General features: G+C 38.7%; 2 protein-coding genes and 1 long non-coding RNA gene across 13 annotated transcripts in view; 1 reads left to right on the forward strand and 2 right to left on the reverse strand.

Annotated features, from left to right (window-relative positions):
* Positions 1 to 528: 528 nt before the first annotated feature.
* On the forward strand, positions 529 to 9,776 carry TM4SF20 (transmembrane 4 L six family member 20). Its single transcript, XM_060151938.1, has 4 exons — positions 529 to 711; positions 5,918 to 5,983; positions 7,390 to 7,541; positions 9,485 to 9,776. The coding sequence occupies exons 1-4, from the start codon at positions 529 to 531 to the stop codon at positions 9,774 to 9,776; spliced, it is 693 nt and encodes a 230-aa protein (XP_060007921.1).
* Positions 5,600 to 14,654, reverse strand: LOC132522035 (uncharacterized). Of its 2 annotated transcripts, XR_009541026.1 has the most exons (4): positions 12,936 to 14,654; positions 8,694 to 9,618; positions 8,330 to 8,423; positions 5,600 to 6,095 (listed from the first exon to the last, which is right to left on the reverse strand). It is a non-coding gene; the product is annotated as an uncharacterized LOC132522035 (long non-coding RNA). The 2 variants fall into 2 exon arrangements; XR_009541025.1 differs by lacking the exon at positions 12,936 to 14,654 and having other exon boundaries at positions 8,694 to 12,871.
* A 1,182-nt stretch (positions 14,655 to 15,836) lies between these two features.
* MFF (mitochondrial fission factor) overlaps positions 15,837 to 19,581 on the reverse strand; it is a 34,046-nt gene continuing 30,301 nt past the window's right edge. For all 10 annotated transcript variants that reach the window (XM_060151940.1, XM_060151939.1, XM_060151948.1 and 7 more), the window contains 2 exons: positions 16,872 to 16,956; positions 15,837 to 16,036 (listed from right to left, as the gene is read on the reverse strand). In XM_060151940.1, the coding sequence (XP_060007923.1) occupies positions 15,905 to 16,036; positions 16,872 to 16,956 (217 nt within the window). In that variant the 3' untranslated portion in view covers positions 15,837 to 15,904. The remainder of the gene's footprint in view (positions 16,037 to 16,871; positions 16,957 to 19,581) is intronic.

Genomic DNA, 19,581 nt, shown 5'->3' on the forward strand with positions numbered 1-19,581 from the left:
CTGAAACTGAACCCTAACATTTTGACTAATCAAGAACATTGGCAGTAGAGAAAATGTTTTCTCCAAATCTCATATATATTCATTTTCTTGTTGAACCATTTCAAAATAAGGACCTTCCATAGCTGGTAATAATATCAATACAACAAGAAAAATAGGTTATATTAACTGGATATTCTTGTTTTTACTTTTTATATGGCATACTGGTATAAAGTAAAATATGTTAGAAGGGTGTATCTTAAACCCATTTTTCTTATCTGCTGATTTTCATGCATAAATTTACCTAGTAGCAACCACAGATTTTTTTCCCACCTACCTTCCCCACCCCATGGTAACGTAAAATCGTCCTTACTTCCTGCAATACTCCTCATAATAATGTCCTGCCCTACTGGACTCTGAACTCATTTCTGTAATTTTTTTTTTTTTTTTTGTAAGTGCTGAGCTTTAACTAGAAAGCTCAGGATAAAAGGCAAGACAGTGCCACAAAAACAGCCACCCTGACAGGGTTTCTCCTCAAACCAGGGGGTGACCATGACCTGCTGTGAAGGATGGACAGCCTGCAATGGATTCAGCCTGCTGGTTCTACTTCTGTTGGGAGTAACTCTCAATGCAATACCTCTAATTGTCAACTTAGTGGAGGAAGACCAAACTTTTAAAAACCCCATCTCTTGCTTTGAATGGTTGTTCCCTGGGATTATTGGAGCAGGTCTGATGGTGAGTGAAATTTATTTGACTTGATTTGGAGCTATTTTACTGAACGCGGTCTAAAGACCATCTTGCAGCCTTGCCGTGAGCTATGTCTTGGCTTAGGATATAGTGAGGATCAGTGAGTACGGTATTAATTTATATTGGCATCAGTGAAGAACAACAATTTAAATGAACTGTGGTACAGGCTAGGGAGCTTGGGCAAAAAATAAGATATTGATAAAAATTGGTTGGGTAATTACGTATCATACTTCTTCGCATATAAGGCTGCTCTTCCAAGCTTCATAGTTAGTGTTCGGGACTTTTTGAATTTATTCCCTCAGCTTTCCTTTGCCAAAACCAGCTCTGAGTATTCACAGGGAATACAGCAAAAGCGAGAAGTGCTCAATAGGAAGGGCAAGAACATTCCATGCCCGATGAGTCTCCTGGATGATGACTGTGAGGCACGAACATGGCATTGCCTGCACCGAGGGGAGTTGGCCCAAGAGGTTTGGGACTTGAAACCCTGGCTTTCTGACCTCAGGGATGTTTTGACTCAGATCTTTTACAACCCATACATCATGGTGCTTGTTTAATGTTCGATCATTTTTAATAGGGCTATCTTTGTTGAAATCCGTAGCAGAGCAGTGTAAGATAGAACTCCCCAAGGTACCTGGTCATAAGTCACCCGAGGCACTTGTAATACGTGCAGATTCACAGACCTTCTGGGAACTCTGACTCAGTAGGCCTGGGTAGTACCCATGGTGTAGAGCAATAAATCCTGTTTTCAGACATGACAGGATATTGAGATATTCTGGTTGTATATTCTCCAATATACTACTGTTAGCAAATCATTTATCCTGTGATTTTGTTTCCGTATCAGTCAAATGGGGATGTAATTGAAGTTTGAAAATTCAGCATTCAAGAGCCTTGTTTTTGTTATACCACTTGGGTGCTATAACACCCACTTGTGGTCTCGTTAATGCCAGAGAAATGCGCCTTTGCTTGGATGTATGTGTGTGTGTGTATGTGTGTTACAATGATGATCAGTTATTGCTTCTAGTCTTATTCTAGTCTTATCTCCAGACTTAACATGAAAACACTTGTAGGTCATTATATATGAAAGAGAGACCACTGTCAAGTGCTAACCACTGGGTTCATACATTACACTATCTTATTTAAATGTTATAATAACTTGGCTGAGTAGTTATTAACATTTGTATTTTAACAGACCAGCAAAGAAGGTTAAGAATGTTAACAAGGTCACATAGTAGGTGTGAAACCCAATTCCAGATTTATCTGACTCCAAAGCTCTGTTTTCCACCAGTATTAGCAACATAATCCTCATCACCTGTCTCAGGCTGACAAAGGGGAAAGACAAGATCTATAACTTAACCCATAAACTTAAGTGACCAGGAAACTGAAGCATAGAAAAATTATATAAATATGAAATCGTTTCAGAGAATCTGGACTTTTTTTTTTTTTTGCAGTACGCAGGCCTCTCACTGTTGTGGTCTCTCCTGTTGCGGAGCACAGGCTCCGGCCCGGGGCATGAATCCGTGTCCCCTGCATCGGCAGGCGGACTCTCAACCACTGCACCACCAGGGAAGCCCTGGACTTTTCTTGTTCCAGGATTAAGTTTGCTTTATCACCTCAATAAATATTAACAATGTGCTGGTATCACGCCAGGCTCTTACTATTACTCGGTATTGTGGAATATCTTCAAAGTATCAAACAACTCTTTGAAAAGTTCAATAGACATTTTATAGCTAGAGCCTCAAACTCTAGACTAGGCTCACAAGCAAATAAGTGGGTGATAGAAAGGTTATTTTCTTGATCCTTGGCTATATATAGAATGTGGAAGAATATCTTTTTTCAAAGGGAATTGTGTCCTTTACATCTATCGAAATACTGACTTAGTTCAAAACATTGAACTCTCAATATACTTGTAAATACACAGAAAAGTTAAGAAATCACTGTCGTGATAAGCACTTTTGTCATAGTTCTTGAAATCTTTCTAATCTGTAGCATTTTAAATTAGTATTGTTTCAAAAACGGAATTTTGCAGGAAGTAGTCAATAATAAAAACTATGGAATTCATTATCGATTACTCCATAAAATACAGTCATTTTATGGTTTTATGATTTACCCAAAACAGAGGTGAACCTTGTCATCTTTGAAACCATAACTAAGAGTAAAAATGTTATGTAATTACCTTCACCTATTATCTGCTAAATGGAAAAATCAATACACATTCTTTTTCCAAGTCCTGAAAAAAGACTTGAAACGTTTCCTTGAAATGTTTCCTCTAAAAAATAAAGACCATTTTATTTTATAGATTAATTGTAAGCCTAATCTTAATCATGCCTATGTACTGAGTTCACTTATTGTGTAATAATTCACCAATTATTAAAATCTTAACATAGAAGAAATTGTTGAACGTTACATTAGAAAATATTATGTCTAACAAAAATTTTCAAAATAGATTTTATATAATGAGCCATTGTTTTGTTTGTTACTTTCATGTTCAAGTACTTAGAGGAACGCTGAAAGTTTGAATTCTATTAGAGTTGTAATGGTCTAAAGCTCTTCTGTACTTCACTTATGAAATCATATGCCTTATTTCTAAAACTGGATGAAAATATGGATTTCTGTAAGGAAAAATAAACAGTGCTACTTCTTTATAAAAACAAACGACTATCAAGAAAGTTTCACAAAAACTCATGCATTCAAATGTGCTTAGGAATTGAAGAGAAAGATTATTCTCAAGATTACTTACTTGTGCAGGAGATTATCTGGAAGACTTATAATTCAGTCACATACACACTTTCACATTTTAATGTTCATCCTATAAAGAGCCCCTCTAATTTCCAAAGCTCTGAATAAGCAAAATGGTTGAAATACAGAGTTATCAAGTTACCCATAATGATGTAACAAAGATGTGTCAACATGCCATGAAGTCAACCAGGTGAGGATTCATACATGATAAGCTATTATTACTTTATAAAATTCCTTTGCAAGAGAAGCGAACTATGAAAGTATCTCTTTCAGCATCTCTGAAATAAATTAACCTTCAAGAAAGTTAGCAGAGTTTAATTTACATCAATAAGGAAAATGGAATGATTTATCCATTTTAATTATAATTTAATGTTGCTCTTTCTTTTAACAGATTAATTTTCTAAATCAGGGGTTAACACGTTTTTTTCTGCGAAAAGCCAGGTAGTGAATATTTTAGCCTCTGTGAGCCAGTCTCTCTCACAATAATTCAACTCTACTGCTGGTGCGCCAAAGCAGCATGGATAATAAGTAAGCGAATGGGCATGTCTGTTTTCATAAAAGTTTATAAAAAAGAGGCAGTGGGCCAGTTTGCCAGTTCCTGTTCTAAATGATTTGTTCCTTAAGCTCAGAAGGCAGTATCACTTCTAAGTACAACAAAAGAAATTTAGCCCATGAACACTGACACCTATTTGGGTACATACATTTCTTTTCCCTTTTCTTCTGGGCTCTCAGCTATGCCTTGAATGGCTAGGCTGCCATACATACACGTGCCCTTTGAATTATAAGAGTGTTGGTGGTCAAGGCAGTATGCAAGCAAAGCTTGATAACAATACAGTGTTTTCCATACGTGACACGGAGTCAGCACATGGTCAGAGTGGGGTGAAGTCTGTCAGGAAAGCTGCCTTGTAAGGCTGTTCAATCCGAGACCTGCTCTGAAAGGACAAAGGTGGACATGGTCTTGGAAAAATGGATTGGGGAAGGAGCAATTAGGAGGAGGACAATGAGATGAGTGAGGGGGTGATGGTGGTGGGGAAGATGAGAAGGTGCAAGCTCTAAGGAGGAACAGAGAATTGCTAGAATCGGCCAGTGTGACTGGAATAGTGGTTGAGTCTGGGCTCTGGAACCCTAATGCGCAACTGTGACTCCCAACTCTTCCACTTTCTTAGGCAAGTTACTCAAGCTTCCTGTGCCTCAGTTTTCCGACCCAGTAAAATGGGGATAATTGGCACCTACCTCATAGGATTTTTTTTTGTGGTACGCGGGCCTCTCACTGCTGGGGCCCCTCCCGTTGCGGAGCACAGGCTCCGGACGCGCAGGCTCAGCGGCCATGGCTCACGGGCCCAGCCGCTAGGCGGCACGTGGGATCTTCCCGGATCGGAGCACGAATCCGTGTCCCCTGCATTGGCAGGCAGACTCTCAACCACTGCGCCACCAGGGAAGCCCTACCTCATAGGATTTTTACGAGGCTGTGAATGAACTAAAACACGTATAGCACCTATAACAGTGCCTGGTATGTTGTTAGAACTCAGTAAAATGTTAGAAAACAAGAGTGGAAGGAGAGAGAGAGAACTACTCAAGGGCAGCTGTGCTGAGATGGCAAAAAACTTATGGCTAAAATATCTTAAGTGTAAGGAAGTAATCGACATTCAACCCTTCAATGATACAAAACTTCTTTCATGAAGAATTTCTAGTTATAGCTGCTGACTAGTTATTAGTAGAAATTTTAATCTAAGGCCTGTGAACATGGCATCATTTCTTACAGCTTTCCCCAGCAATGTGTGTTCCCTTGACACAGAATGTAATACAAGATTTCTAAACATCAGTGTGAAGTGAGATCATTCCACACCATGGATACAGGAGTAGAAAGGAGAATGTAGAACTAAAAGTAATTCTCAAATCATAAGTTTGGGGAACTACTGAGCTGGTGGTGACCCTGGGAGTGAGAGGAAAGTTAGGGAAGCGGGAGAAGGGTAGTGACAGAATTCTTAGCTCCCAACTACCAGGCAGACAAAACCATCGAGTTCCTTTCTGAATCCTTGCCAGATTAATTCACACTATTTTGGGGAAATTGGGTAAGTGGTTGCAGATTATAGTAAAAAAAAAAAAAAAAAAAGTGAATTTTGGATGATGCAGCCATTCCTTCAGAAACATTCCTCCAAAATAATGAATAAATAACTTTATTTAAAATCCAAGTCTCTCTAATGACTCAAAGTAAAAATGTAGATGGAAGTTTTAAATTGCTATACTGAAATCCCCCATCTTTTCCCCCTTTTTAATCTTTATGGTCCAAATGGGGATCGTTAAGGGTCACAAGATCAAGGACATTGTCACATCTCCTTTTTCTTCTCTTAAGCCTCTTGGCTTCCCACAACTGCTGGCAAGTAGAAAGTGAAGATTATTGCTTTATCAACTGATGAGAAGTAATAATATTCTTTGTTCCTGTTGATGTAATTTCCAGGTCATTCCAGCAACAACGATGTCCTTAGCAGCGAGGAAAAGAGCATGCTGCAATAACAAAACCGGGGTGAGCACAGCACAGCTGGTCTGGTGCATAAGCAGTTACCGGCATCTCAGCAAAGCCGCCGAGGCGTCAGCATCTCCTGAATCACCGCGTGGCTCCAGTGGCAGGGCCGGTCCTAGAAACACGTTATTTAGAATAATTTATATGATAATGCTGAAAGTGTGAAGCTTGTCTTTTTGTTTTCCCATAAAAATTTGGTTTTGGAGCGAGCTTTCAGACCTCTCCTCAATCTTCGGTTTCAGTCTAAAAGTTTTCAGAGAAAGGAGATTTATGTCTGCACTCAGGGCTGTAATCAATTTCATAATACTCAAATACTTGTTACTTTTGTGGTGTGTATAAAATACTTAGGGAAAAAGTATCCTCAGTTCTCTTATGCATGTGAAAGACTGGTTTACTAGGAGCAGAATGTTAATTGTCCTTATCCAGTTAAGTTAAAGGAGACAACACTTATTTTTTCAAACATTTGGCATGTATAAAATTGTAACTATGTTAAAAGTAAAGGAAATTAATATTTATTAACCTTCTCTCACTATACTCAGAACATTTTCAAATACGCTATCTTATTTTTCTGAAAACCCACACGTTTTATGATCTGTTTTACTGAGAAATTGATCCTCAGAGAAAGCATATAACCTGCCAGTGTAGCACAGTTATTAGGTAGGTTTGTATCCAAATCCATCAGACTCCAAAATTCCCAGTCATCATACTTTTTATGCCATGAACATTGTTACGAAGTAACACTGAGGGCTCTCATAATTCTTTAAGGAAGCAGGTAGATCAATAAATAAGAAATCACAGTAAATATTCCTGACTGAGCTTGAGGTTTTAAAGCAATGGTTCTCAGCCTGATGGGAACATTAGAATCACCTGCGGAAAATCTTAAAAATACCAATGCCTGGTGGCCCCCCTGAGATTCTGCATTAGTATCTTTCAAAAGCACCTTGTGTGATTCTCATGTGCTCCCAGGGGTGAGAGCCACTGTTTAAAAGGGTACATATTTATAGCCATGAGTTTGGTTTATTTATTTTTTAAATTACCTTTTCCTGACATTTGGTATTCATATAGGATTATAGTTACTTTGCTAGTTATTTACAGTCTATCTTTGTTCCTGACACACTGTAGTGGTCCGTTGAAATGGACAAGGTTCACGTAGAGCATAAGAGTTCAGGTTTTTCAGAAACAGTGGCAAGACCAATGATCTTTTAGCAAGTCTAATGAAATGGCAGGCACTCTGCCCTCTGCCTTCTTGTGTAAGTCACACCTAATCAAACTGTGATCTTAAGATCTAGGACTGTAAGGTGTCAGCAGAATGGCAGCAGCTGATGATAAAGACTGCATGTGCTGCTGAAACTAGAAACAGACAGGCAACATGTAACAACATGTGCAAATGTGCCTACTTTATTTTTCAGATGTTTCTTTCATCACTTCTGAACGTGATCACAGTCACTGGAGCTGCATACTGCCTGACGGTGTCCATCCAGGCTCTCGCAGAGGGCCCTCTCATTTGTAACTCTCAAGGCAACAGAACTTCCAGTTGTGAATTGTCATTTGAAAACTTAACGTGAGTAACCTTTTGCCGTCTTACACAGCTGCAGCTAGTTAGGTTAGGATAGTGTGGTGCTGACCCAGTGCCATGTTATCTGGCGTGGGACAGATTCTTAGGTATTTAGCACATTAATCCCAATTGGCCCAATCGCAGAGAAATGGAGGAATCACTGCATTCAGAGTGCTTTGGGTATGGTCTCGTCTAAAAGGAGTAGTTGACTTAGATGGATTATCCTTGTCCTTTAAAAATCTACAGCTGCATATGTGCATGTATATTAAAAAGTTCTGGAAATATACACCAAAAACTTAACTTTCATCTTTGGAGAATGGTAACGGAGGATGCCCTGGGGGAAGGAAGGGAGCACTGACTTTCTCCACTTCTGATCTAATTTAATCTGTAGACCCTGGGACTTCCCTGGTGGTCCAGTGGGTAAGATTCTGTGCTCCCAAGGCTGGGGGCCCGGGTTTGATCCCTGGTCGGGGAACTAGATCCCTCATGCATGTCCCAACTAAGAAGTCTGCATGCCGCAACTAAAGATCCCGCGTGCCACAAGGAAGATCCTGTGCACCGCAGCTAAGACCTGGCGCAGCCAAAATAAATAAATAAATATTTTAAAAAATTGTAAGCCCTAAGCATATATTACCTTTATAATTTGATAAACTGAATAAAAACACAATAAGTAAAAAAAAAATCTATAGGCTTACCTATAAGCCTTAAGAAAGAAACAAAGCAGCAGCCAATGGAATCATGCAAACATAATAGAAACACAGTCAGCATGACAATGAATCAAAAGTTTAACTCACAGAGTAACAAATAATGCTGAAGAGTTACATGGAAATGGCTCATTTCAGTCTTGTAAGATGGTTCTGGGCCTGAATCTAGGCACAATTTGTAAAACTGGAAGAAAAGAACAACCTAATTCATTCGTTACCTATATATTGTTCAGTATGGAAAAAAACTAGAATTCACTTTTGTAGTTACATGAAAATTTTTTTTCCCTTTTTCCTTGCTGCATTAAAAAAGAAAAATCTCTCAAAATTTGCATACCACAGCTGTTGTGGATCAAAATCCAAAGAAACTCCCTTTACTAGTAGAGCTGGAGTAGAAAATTAGAGATTTCAACCACACATGCTATACACATTCAGTCCTCAGCGCATGGCTACTCACCATGTACCAGGCACCAGGCCAAGCTGGAGGTCACAGCATCAAGGTATTCCCACTCTAGTTGGGGAGACAGACAGTTACGGAGAGTAAACAATTACAGAAGAGTGACCCTACGCTCGCTGCAAACTGCAATGAGCATACTCATATTCCACGTGCTGACATGCTGTTGTTCTTCCCAGGCTGCACATCAGTTGCTGGTATGCAGAAATGCAAACTCTCTAAGAACACTTAGTCCTACTGTAGAAAACCAAAGATAAATCATGTCAGGACAGATGTGTTAGGGCTAAAAGTTTCTCATTCTCCATACCTTGTTACAACAAGGTTTTAACCAGACATATTTGAAATGCCTTTTGTGAGTAAACATTGTACATCGGGTTTAAGAACAGACGCAACACACCAGTTTTGCACTAAGAACTGAGCTCCTTGAACGGGGGAGCTTGTTTTAGTTTCTTTAGCCAGTAGAAGAGTGCCTGCATGAATAGGTGCGACCACAGGAAACTTAATATTCAACCCTTTCTGACACAGAAAATTTCATACAGTTCAACCTAAGAGTAGATCCTCTGTAGATGCTTGTTGAGTGATGGGATATACGATGTCAACGTTTTACAACTGTTAAGAGTACAACGGCACATGCTCAGAAACCCTCATCTTAGCTATAGTTTCTGGGCACGATGTTTCAAAAGCACTTTCTGTTTTACCATACATGTCCTTTTCTAGGCACAATGCTGCGTTCTTTAGACGGTCAGTGGTATTCCTGAATATCTTATCTTTATCATTTCTTTCATTTTGTCCAGTGCCATTCATCCAGAATCCTTCGATCTGCAGTGGTTCTTTGACGACTCTTGTGTTTCTCCTACGGATTTCAATAATCCCTCCATCAACAACGCAACAGCCAGTAACTGGAGAACATACAGCTTACACTTCAATTCTATGGAAAACAAGCATAGGATTATCCATTTCTCAGTATTTTTAGGTCTACTGCTTGTGGGCATTCTTGAGACCCTGTTTGGGCTCAGTCAGATACTCATCGGCTTCCTTGGCTGTCTGTGTGGAGGAGTCTCTAAGCGAAGAAACCGAATTGTGTAGTTTAATAATAATAAAATGGAAATACTAGTTTGAACCATTTTAGAATGACATTTAGAAGACATGCTTTTAGAAATTCAATAATGAAACATTATCTAGAAAGCTGTGGATGAGTCAGTTTAATCCAAAGGTTGTTTTTAAAGTCACCTTTGATGTACTTAAAAAACAAGTCAAGCTTCCACACTGAAGCATGTTGGTAAATGCACATTTTCATATGGAAAGAAAAATATCATCAGTGGTTGACTTTGGGGAAAAGTGGAGAGAAGCTTTCAATTTGTTTTGTGTCTTTCTGTACTATTCGGATTTTCTAACTATGTTCTCATATGTGGAGAAAGGAAGGGAGGGAAGGAGGAGGGTAAGCAGGAACAGAAGTTATACTGGAAGCCAAAGTATGGGACCTTTTTATTGCATTTCTTTATACTTCAAAAAGGTTAAATATATACAGTTGACCCTTGAACAACACAGGTTTGAACTGTGCAGGTCCACTTATAATGCAGATTTCTTCCAAGAGTAAATAAATACTAGAGTACTACACGATCTGCAGTTGGTTGAATCGGTGGGTGCAGAGTCCTGGATACAGAGAAACCGAGCATATGGAGGCCCAACCAAAAGTTACACGTGGATTTCTGACTGCGTGGAAAGCTGGCGCCCCTAACCCCTGAGTTATTCAAGTGTGAACAGTAATCTAAATACAATCAAGTTTTTAGACCTAATTCAGCTTACAGAAAATCCAGGGAAAGAGGACATTATTCAGACAAATTCAAAAGGTGGGACAGTAAACAGTCAATGGTCCCGTTTTCAACAAGAAAATGTAGTATAAGAAAAATAAAAGGTTGGATGGGTGGAGGGAACTATTCTAGATTAAGAGAGCAAAGAGACAGACGTGATTCAACCAAATAGATTACGTGAACCTCGTTGGGGATAACTGGGGGAACCTGCACAAGGACTGGTTTAGGTAATATTAAGAGCTTACTGTTAGTTTTTTTATGCCTGATGATGGTTTTATGGTTATGTAGGAAAATGTCCTTATTTTTCAGAAATGCATATTTATGTGTTTGGGGGGAAATGCCATGTTTTTAAGACATTTCAGTTAAAAAATGAAGCAACTGAAAAATGTTACGTTTAGGTGACAGGCATATGGCAATTCATTACACTCTGCAATTTTCCTATGTTCGCATTTTTCGCAATAATTAAAAAAACAATAAATACCTAGGGGAAAAAATCAGTCTTTCGAAATCTGGCTTATATATATGCCAAACTTTAAGACAGGATAACGAAACAGCGTATTTACCATATTAAAATGTTATAAAATAGACAAAACTCAAAATCTACAGTTTTCTGAATATGATCATTCCTGCTTTTTATTTCAATTATTTATATTCACTGGGCTTAAGATTTTAGAAATAATTTACAATACATATATTATAGCTGTCCCCCTCCCCCCAATCAGTAACATCAAGAACTTATAGGCATTTTTTTCTGAACCCATTTACTGTATAAAGAACTTCTTCCTACACTCCTATAAATACCTATTTATCCTTAAGGTCTAGCTTAAAAATCTACTATTTGAAAAAGCCTTCCCAGAGTGCATGATTTCAACAAACTAAGTTAGCACTTACCCAAACCACGATTATCATACCTGTCACAATGTAACGTAAATATTTTTGTTTATAAATCCATCACTTTAACACAATTTAAGAGAACAGGGACCATGTCCTTCTCATCCATTTATTCATTAGCTCTTTCCTTCTTCAGGTCCTCAGCAAGGCCTCTTCTCTGCCCAGCTCCCACCTCTCACTCCCACCTGTCTAAGCTCTGGCTAAATCCTCTTCATCTCTCAGACTTCAGCACAAGTATCACTTTTTCTGAGGCTTTCCCTAACAGCCTAATGGAAGGCAGGCTTCCCTTTACTCTCTCCTTTAGCGTTCTTTCATTTACAGCAGGGGTCCCCAACCCCCGGGCTGTGGACCGGTAGCAGTCCACGGCCTGTTAGGACCCGGGCCGCACAGGAGGGCAGTGGGCGCGCGAGCGGAGCTTCAGCATCCGCCGCTCCCTGTCGCTCTCATTTCCACCTGAACAATCCCCCGCTACCCCGTGGAAAAAACGTCTTCCACGAAACCGGTCCCTGGTGCCAAAAAGGTTGGGGACTGCTGACTTAGCAGTACTGATCACAATGGCAATAGCATTTTAATGTGTACTTGTTTCTTAAATTTCACTCTCCCCCATAAGACCATAAGCTGCGTGGGTACAGGGATATTTTTCTTTTATTCACTCCCGGGAGAGTCAGTACCAAGTACCGTGCCCGATACAAAGTAGGGCCACTACGAATATTTTGTTGAATGAATTAATCCTATCTTTAGTACTCAGCTTTTAGCCAAGACTCAACACTTACTAAATGAATGTCAAACTGCCAAGAGCCACAAAATTAAAACACAAGTAAAATAAACACGACAGCTCACTGTATTTGACTGAACAAGTCAATGACAGTGCATATAATCTTCATTAGCCTGGAAATGGGTGAGAGATGACCCCAGTTTGCTACAGGGTCATGAACAGAGACATGAGCCTCTCATTTCAGAGGGCAAAAGAAAGGATGGTTGGCAGTAGCACAATCAGCTGAAATAGCTGGCAAGTTAGTTCTTTGCAATTTTGGTCTTGTGGAAACTGCAGCCTTGATTAAATGCCTAAAGCTGATGGGCCACTTGTGGTGAGGTGGCTTTTGGGGACATGCCATCTCCACCCCAGTACCTAAACTTACAAATGCACGTCTATACCCACCCCCCCCCCACATACAACATGCACCTAGTCATCTACAAAGCTCATTGTTTTTTATTTCTCACTTCCATTCCCATGTTCAATCTCACTTTGGAATCTTTACACTTTTATTTTTTTACTGCATCCACCATCTGAAACACTCTCTCCTTGTTCTTGGGCATATATCTCAAATTCCTTCTCCTTCATAAAATTATTTTTATAATCCTCTACTTCTTTAATAAGCCTTATTTCCCTCCTCCTCCATTAATCCGTCAATTCCTTAAGAGCAGGGCTTGTGGTGCATCTGCTATAACCGCTTACTACTGAGGTCAGTGCTGTGCACACACGACTCTCTACTTACTGACACGATAATACATTGTAAGTAAAAGAACAAGTTACGGTAGTTACATTTTTCCAAACTTGAGGCCAGAAGAAGTTCAATTTCAGTGTCAAATATGATCAAGAAGCTGGATAACAGACATTCATGCAGGAAAAGAAGGAAAGCTCTCTTGCAAATATATTTTCATAAAATTATCCCTCAAAGTGTCAATAACCAGCAAATGCTTCAACAAGTATTCCTAGAAGTGAAAAACACCCAACCTTTAAACAGAGTTCCGAAAGTAGTGGCACAATGTACTTGGCTACACTTCTACTTGCTACTTAGTTGTATGGCACTAGTGAGTATGGTAGGTTGATTACTGTTACTGGCCCTGACTGTATCCTTTTCTTCCACTGCTCCCGGCATCTGGAATCTTTTCTTCATTCTCTGCTTGTTTAAATCATATATTTATTTATTTCAAGGTTCAGCTCAAATATCTAAGAAGTATTTCTTGACCATCCTGACCAGGAGTGAATCTGTTCCTCTCAACTCCCAAACCACTTTCTTACAATGATGAAAAATGACTTCTAGGGAAGGGAGGCTGGCATAGCTGGACTTGGTTTTGGAGTTAGAAAGACTCAAGCTCTTTTGTTTTTAGATCTGTGACAAGGTGAAGACATGTTTCTTTGTTGTCCCCTTTTGGTTGCTAAGTTGATTTCTCATTTACCCTTTCACTGAGGGTGTAGTTTTTTGGGGTTTGAGTTTCATGCAGGAGTCTTCTGTTATAGCTAATGCCTGCCTAAGAAGACATGTAATTATATCTCCTACCCCCGTATAGCCATTAAGAGAGAAAGTTCTAGGTCTCCAGTGTTTGGTAAAAGTCAATAGGGAGAAAAATAGCTTTTGTGCTTATCTCCTGGAATTCCTGCTCATGTTCATTTTTGACTTTTATGGAATCAATCCTTTTCATGTCTGCCCAACAAAAGAGGTGTTAACTTTATCCACTATTCTTTTTAATTTAATTTAATTTATTTATTTTTGGCTGCATTGGGTCTTCGCTGCTGCGTGCAGGCTTTCTCTAGATGCGGCGAGTGGGGGCCCCTCCTCGTTGCGGTGTGCGGGCTTCTCATTGCGGTGGCTTCTCTTGTTGCAGAGCATGGGCTCTAGGCAGGCGGTTATCAGTAATTGTGGCTTGTGGGCTCAGTAGTTGTGGCTCGCGGGCTCTAGAGCGCAGGCTCAGTAGTGGTGGCACACGGGCTTAGTTACTCCACAGCATGTGGGATCTTCCCGGACCAGGTCTTGTACCCATGTCCCCTGCACTGGCAGGTGGATTCTCAACCACTGAGCCACCAGGGAAGCCCTTATCCATTGTTTTTTAAATCATTTTTGTAGTTTCAATTATTCACAGAAATTACCTTGAGATATACATATAAAGATAGAATATAATTAATGACATCATTAGGATATTATAAAAGTCAGAAGACTTTCATGGGTAAAAAAAATTGTCACCAAACTCAGGATAAACCCTAGGAATTAAAGAAAAGAATCCTTCCTCCAAGTATTTTTTTTTTTTGGAAGGACAGGAGAGAAGCAAGAATAGAACAGTTCAATATACCTACATCTAAGGAATTTCCCCTAATTGCCTTTCTCAAAACTCACTGCCTTGGTAGAAAGATACTGAAGATGTATGGAGAATACTGCACCTAAGTAAAATTCTATCCATTTCTGAAACAAAAAAAGGAAAAAAAAAGTTTGGGAACTAAAGGTTCCCAGCACTTGGTTTCATTGATGCATTTAATCTCATCAGATTTAGTATATCAGCTAAATACAATGGAAAAAGCAACACAACTGAAGGTTTTTTTTTTCTTTTTTTTTTTTTTTTTTTTGTGGTACGCGGGCCTCTCACTGTTGTGGCCTCTCCCGTTGCGCAGCACAGGCTCTGGACGCGCAGGCTCAGCGGCCATGGCTCACGGGCCTAGCCGCTCCGCGGCATGTGGGATCTACCCGGACCGGGGCACGAACCCATGTCCCCTGCATCGGCAGGCGGACTCCCAACCACTGCGCCACCAAAGAAGCCCAACTGAAGGTATTTTTAGCTGAACCACTTTATAGACACTACAAATTACAAAAACAGCTGTAACAAAACCAGCGCCTACCACTACCAGGACGAAGATCTGAAAGGAAGCAAGTGGGTTCTTACTACCTGCCAAGTCATTAATTGCTTTCCTTGCTCCAGAGCCGGGAAAACTTAGGTGCATATAAAGAAACATAATATGGAATATAGCTCACAGCACAATATGATGAAATAAAATCTTTTGATACACAAATATAGCTTTGGTTGACAGTTTATTAAATACACTACATTTGTACCTTATTCTGTAGTTTTTTAAATCATTCACACAAGGACTTAGTAAAAATGTACTTTATAGAAAACCATCTGCAAAACTAAAATAAAAATAAAAATGCACATTTTGCCCTCATCTTAAACTGCTGAAAATGTTAGGAATTATTTTATTGAAGGTGATCCTGAAACATGAGGTGACTTGAGTTTATTAAATCTGACACCAGACCATGGCTTCAGTAGTGTTAATGTTGAAATGTGGATGCAAAAATGTCTATTAACTAAACTGTTTAATCTAACAGTGTTTGAGAAACAGGACAATATAAAGTATTATTTTTTCCTTTACAGACACTTCTCTAAATCCATTTTCTGTACACTTTTTTCTCTCCCATTCATAGAATTAGCTGTGCAGATTGATGAGGCAAAAACAAAACAAAACAAAACAACAAACAAACTAGGTCCTATTTACAAAACATGCAAAGGGAGAATTTTAAGTAGGTGTTATGGCAGAACTCGTTAAAACTAAATACAGTCGAGTGACAGGACATACCTTTACTTCTGCAAATATAAGTCTTTCCCCCATCCTTTCTGGGAGAAATACATTTTCAGGGTGGGGACTGTAAAACGGCATACAATGCAAAGACAGAAATAAAGAGGTTTGCAAATTCTTTATATTTCCAGCTGTTGAGACAATATTTTTGAGAGTTGAGGTTACCTCTAGCGGCGAAACCAGAGCCAGCTATTAAGCAGCCAGAATGCTACAGTAATTGAATACATGACCATTTCTCTTTTAGCACGTTCTTTGTTCTCCTCTTCCAGAAGTTGTAGACGTCTATTTAGTTTGATTATCTAAGTAAAAAACAACATCAAAAAATGAATAGAAGCTTTAATGCATGATGCAATCAGATTCTTACAAAGTAGTTTAATTTGTAAAAAGAATTATTACAAACATGAAGAGTTTCATTTGGAGCAAAATAAAGAAAGCTATATATAGAAAAAATGTTCCCCTCGACAGCTTAAATTCACTTAAATTCTCTTCTCTTATGAGCTTCTGTCACTCAGCTTCAGTTTTTCACCTTTAACCTGCTTTAACTGTTTTATGCCTTCTCTCAGTTACTAAAAGGATCCCAATAATTAACCTACTATAGTGGGCCCTGTGACCTGCCACCCTTCAGGACTAAAAGGCTAATTCTCTACCTGTTAGGAGTGTCACTGGTTGACAGCACTGTCCTCGGCTTTGGTCCCTACTGTGAATAGCTCTGGGCTGAACAACTGTCTTGCCCAAGTTCATGCTCCCTTATGAAGGCAGCATGAATCCACCGACTGGTCTGTGATGGGGTTAAAAGGCCCAGGCCGCTTGCTCCAACTGTGAAGGGTCATCTCAGCTTCAGAGCAATTTATGGATGCACTGGTTTGCTTAAAATGTTAGGATTCTTTGTTATTGGCTAGAATTACATCAATCCATTTTGGTAATACTGCTTTATGCTGATCAAAACATGTAAATAGTGGTTTAATATGTCTTTAATCAAAATGGGAAAGTCAATTATGGTTTAATAAATAGTTTGATAAAATATTTTAATCCATGGGTTCCACTGGACAGAAAATGATAAAATGTTAGGAACTACCACTTTAAATATTATATGAATATAATTTAGGATTATATGGTATTTGGTACATTAAATACCTGTCGTCTTAATGAAGCTGCATCTACAACAGTCATGTCATCTGAGGTTCCTTCAATCGTTGTATCTATATGTGAAATGCCATACCTAGCAGATAAGAAATAAAAATATGATTTAATATTAGAATAGAACTAAAAGTACCTGGCAAGTCAAATCATGTAATATATTGTGTAATGCTCAGAGAACTGTTAAAAAGACTGGTATTTAACAGTACAAATTACTAAAATATTTACCAATCTGAACAGGTACTAACAAAGGAAAGGAAAGAGCTTAGCTTAACAACTACCTACAATACTAGGAAGGTGTCCTGAAAGTTTGAGAAAGAGAAGAAACCCTGACTAAAGATATAAATAAGGAGACACTTTTCAACTCAGAGGGATGGGCAGTGTTAAAAAGGATACCTGGCTGAAAAGATTTGAGAGCTGCTGTGCTAGCATATAACGAAATACAATTCTCCCACCATCTGATGTCTGTATGTGGTTCCTCAGAAGTCCCTGCTGAGACTCATGGCAGGGAACACAAAGTAAACAAACTCCAGCTGAAAAAGGAAGACTCTGATCATGTTTTATTTCTCCTACTCTTCTCAGTGCCTCTTCTCTTGCCATTTCCACTCTTCACTTCTTATTTCCAATTACTTATTCTCTACTGTGTCTCCATAGAAGCAATTATAAAATCACCTGAATACATCCTGTCACTACATTCAGATCCAGAATTTAAATACTATAATTAAGAAGCGGTGTATAAAATAATACTGGAAAGCCACTAAGACAAACCTTAGAGAAACATTAAAAAGTATTTCTTGTTCAAATGCAGTTACTTCTAAAGGCGCACCGATTTTTAAATGAATGACAATAAACTTCTGAGATACAAATGCACACAAATGCTATTATTCCTCTTTGCCCAGATTTCCACTTTTAAAATATATTTTAATTAAGATACAATTCACATACCATATAATTCACCTCGTATATTTATATCCTTACTATTTGAATCCTGTATGGTTATTTCAGTAAAATGGCACATTAACTTTTCCAAATGAGTGGATCATAAATAAACTGAATTTAAAAGTTACTCCTATGTAATCTACAGAGTTGGCACATAGAGCGTAATATTGATATTTTTAATATTTCAAGCAAGTCCCTATTACAAAAAGCATATTACCACACAAACGTGTATGAAGAGAATTATATTTTTCCTCCAGACACGTTAAAGACAAGTCTATTCAGAAAATCCTTTTGTTACAAATGCCACTGAAAATAATTCAAAAATACTTTAATAAATAACATAAAACAATTTTTAATTGTATAATCCTGCAGTGTCATCATTCTGAACGCTGATTTTAATTACACAGGTTGCAGTTTCAATGATAGATGGTATGTACTGACTTTAGATAATCTAGAACAATCTCTAAATGTTCTTTTTAGGGCTAAATTAACTTACTTTCTCCTAATCTGCCCCTTCCTTCATGGGAACACAGCAAATATACTGGAATACCGAGAGTAACGGCATCAGATAGAGAAGTTAGCTACTAAGTTAGTAGGTGCTAAGAACTATGGCTTTACAAACATCTGAGTTAATTATTCCTTTGAACATTAAGCAGAATTCTTAAACAATTAGTGGAAAACATAAGGGTTGAAGATTCCTCTTCTCTACACTTTATCCTCAAAATAAAACTCTTCTATTTGTGAGGTCATACATGAGATAAATAATTGGGAAAAAAACAACAAACAGTAGAAGCAATTGCTTCAAAGGTAAAGGGACCCAGACTGAAGAGAGAGAATGAAGTATAACTGAAAGGGACTCCCCAGAATTTAGATCCTGAACTAACTAAGGTTTTAAATATCTGTAAAGGAAATCTTCATTTGCTAAGAAAGCTAAGGATATGACAAAAGACTTTACTTGTGTAACTTGACTTAAAACTAAAACCTGTATTGATCAGAGCTAAAAACTCTGTAAGAAATCTAAGTCAGATCACTGCCTGAAAATACTTTCACAGAAAAATAAAAGGATCACAAACTTACGAGAAATACACAAGGAAAAACTTAAAACGGACTGAGTTAATATTGTAAAAAGAAACAAGTCAGCGGAGTGGAAAGGGACCCCTAAGGACACACTTTTCAATTTTCTAACCTAAATCCAGTATTAATGAGGAAACAGTATTTCCCTCTTTTCTTGCCTAAAAATGAACGTGCCAGCTTGCTTCCTCTCATCATAGAAATAATGCTGCCAGTATTTTTTTTTTTTTTTTTTTTTTTTGCGGTACGTGGGCCTCTCACTGTTGTGGCCTCTCCCGTTGCGGAGCACAGGCTCCGGACGCGCAGGCCCAGCGGCCATGGCTCACGGGCCCAGCCGCTCCGCGGCATGTGGGATCTTCCCGGACCGGGGCATGAACCCGTGTCCCCTGCATCGGCAGGCGGACTCTCAACCACGGCGCCACCAGGGAAGCCCCTGCTGACAGTTTTAAATCTACTGCTACAGATAATCAATTTCTGCTTAAAATAAATAAAACTGGCTCTGAAAAAATTACAGAAATGCTATCTGTAAATACTAACCAATTTTTTTTTTTTTTTTAACCCAAGAAGTTGGGAAATGAGATTTTGGCACCTGAGAACCTCAAAGTATTCGTATGTGCCATTCTATCTGTCCTTGTGCATGACAGGAAGAAATAACTACTCAGGCTAAGCATATCTGAAAGTGTGAAAGGGACAAAAA

This window comes from Lagenorhynchus albirostris, chromosome 6, assembly GCF_949774975.1.
Source record: "Lagenorhynchus albirostris chromosome 6, mLagAlb1.1, whole genome shotgun sequence".
Lineage (NCBI taxonomy): Eukaryota > Metazoa > Chordata > Mammalia > Artiodactyla > Delphinidae > Lagenorhynchus > Lagenorhynchus albirostris.

Coding starts and splice junctions, on each gene's coding strand:
- TM4SF20 (XM_060151938.1), top strand. CDS start 529: ATGACCTGCTGTGAAGGATGGACAGCCTGCAATGGATTCAGCCTGCTG. Junction 5,984..7,389: donor GCTGCAATAACAAAACCGGG/GTGAGCACAGCA, acceptor TTTATTTTTCAG/ATGTTTCTTTCATCACTTCT. Junction 7,542..9,484: donor TTGTCATTTGAAAACTTAAC/GTGAGTAACCTT, acceptor CATTTTGTCCAG/TGCCATTCATCCAGAATCCT.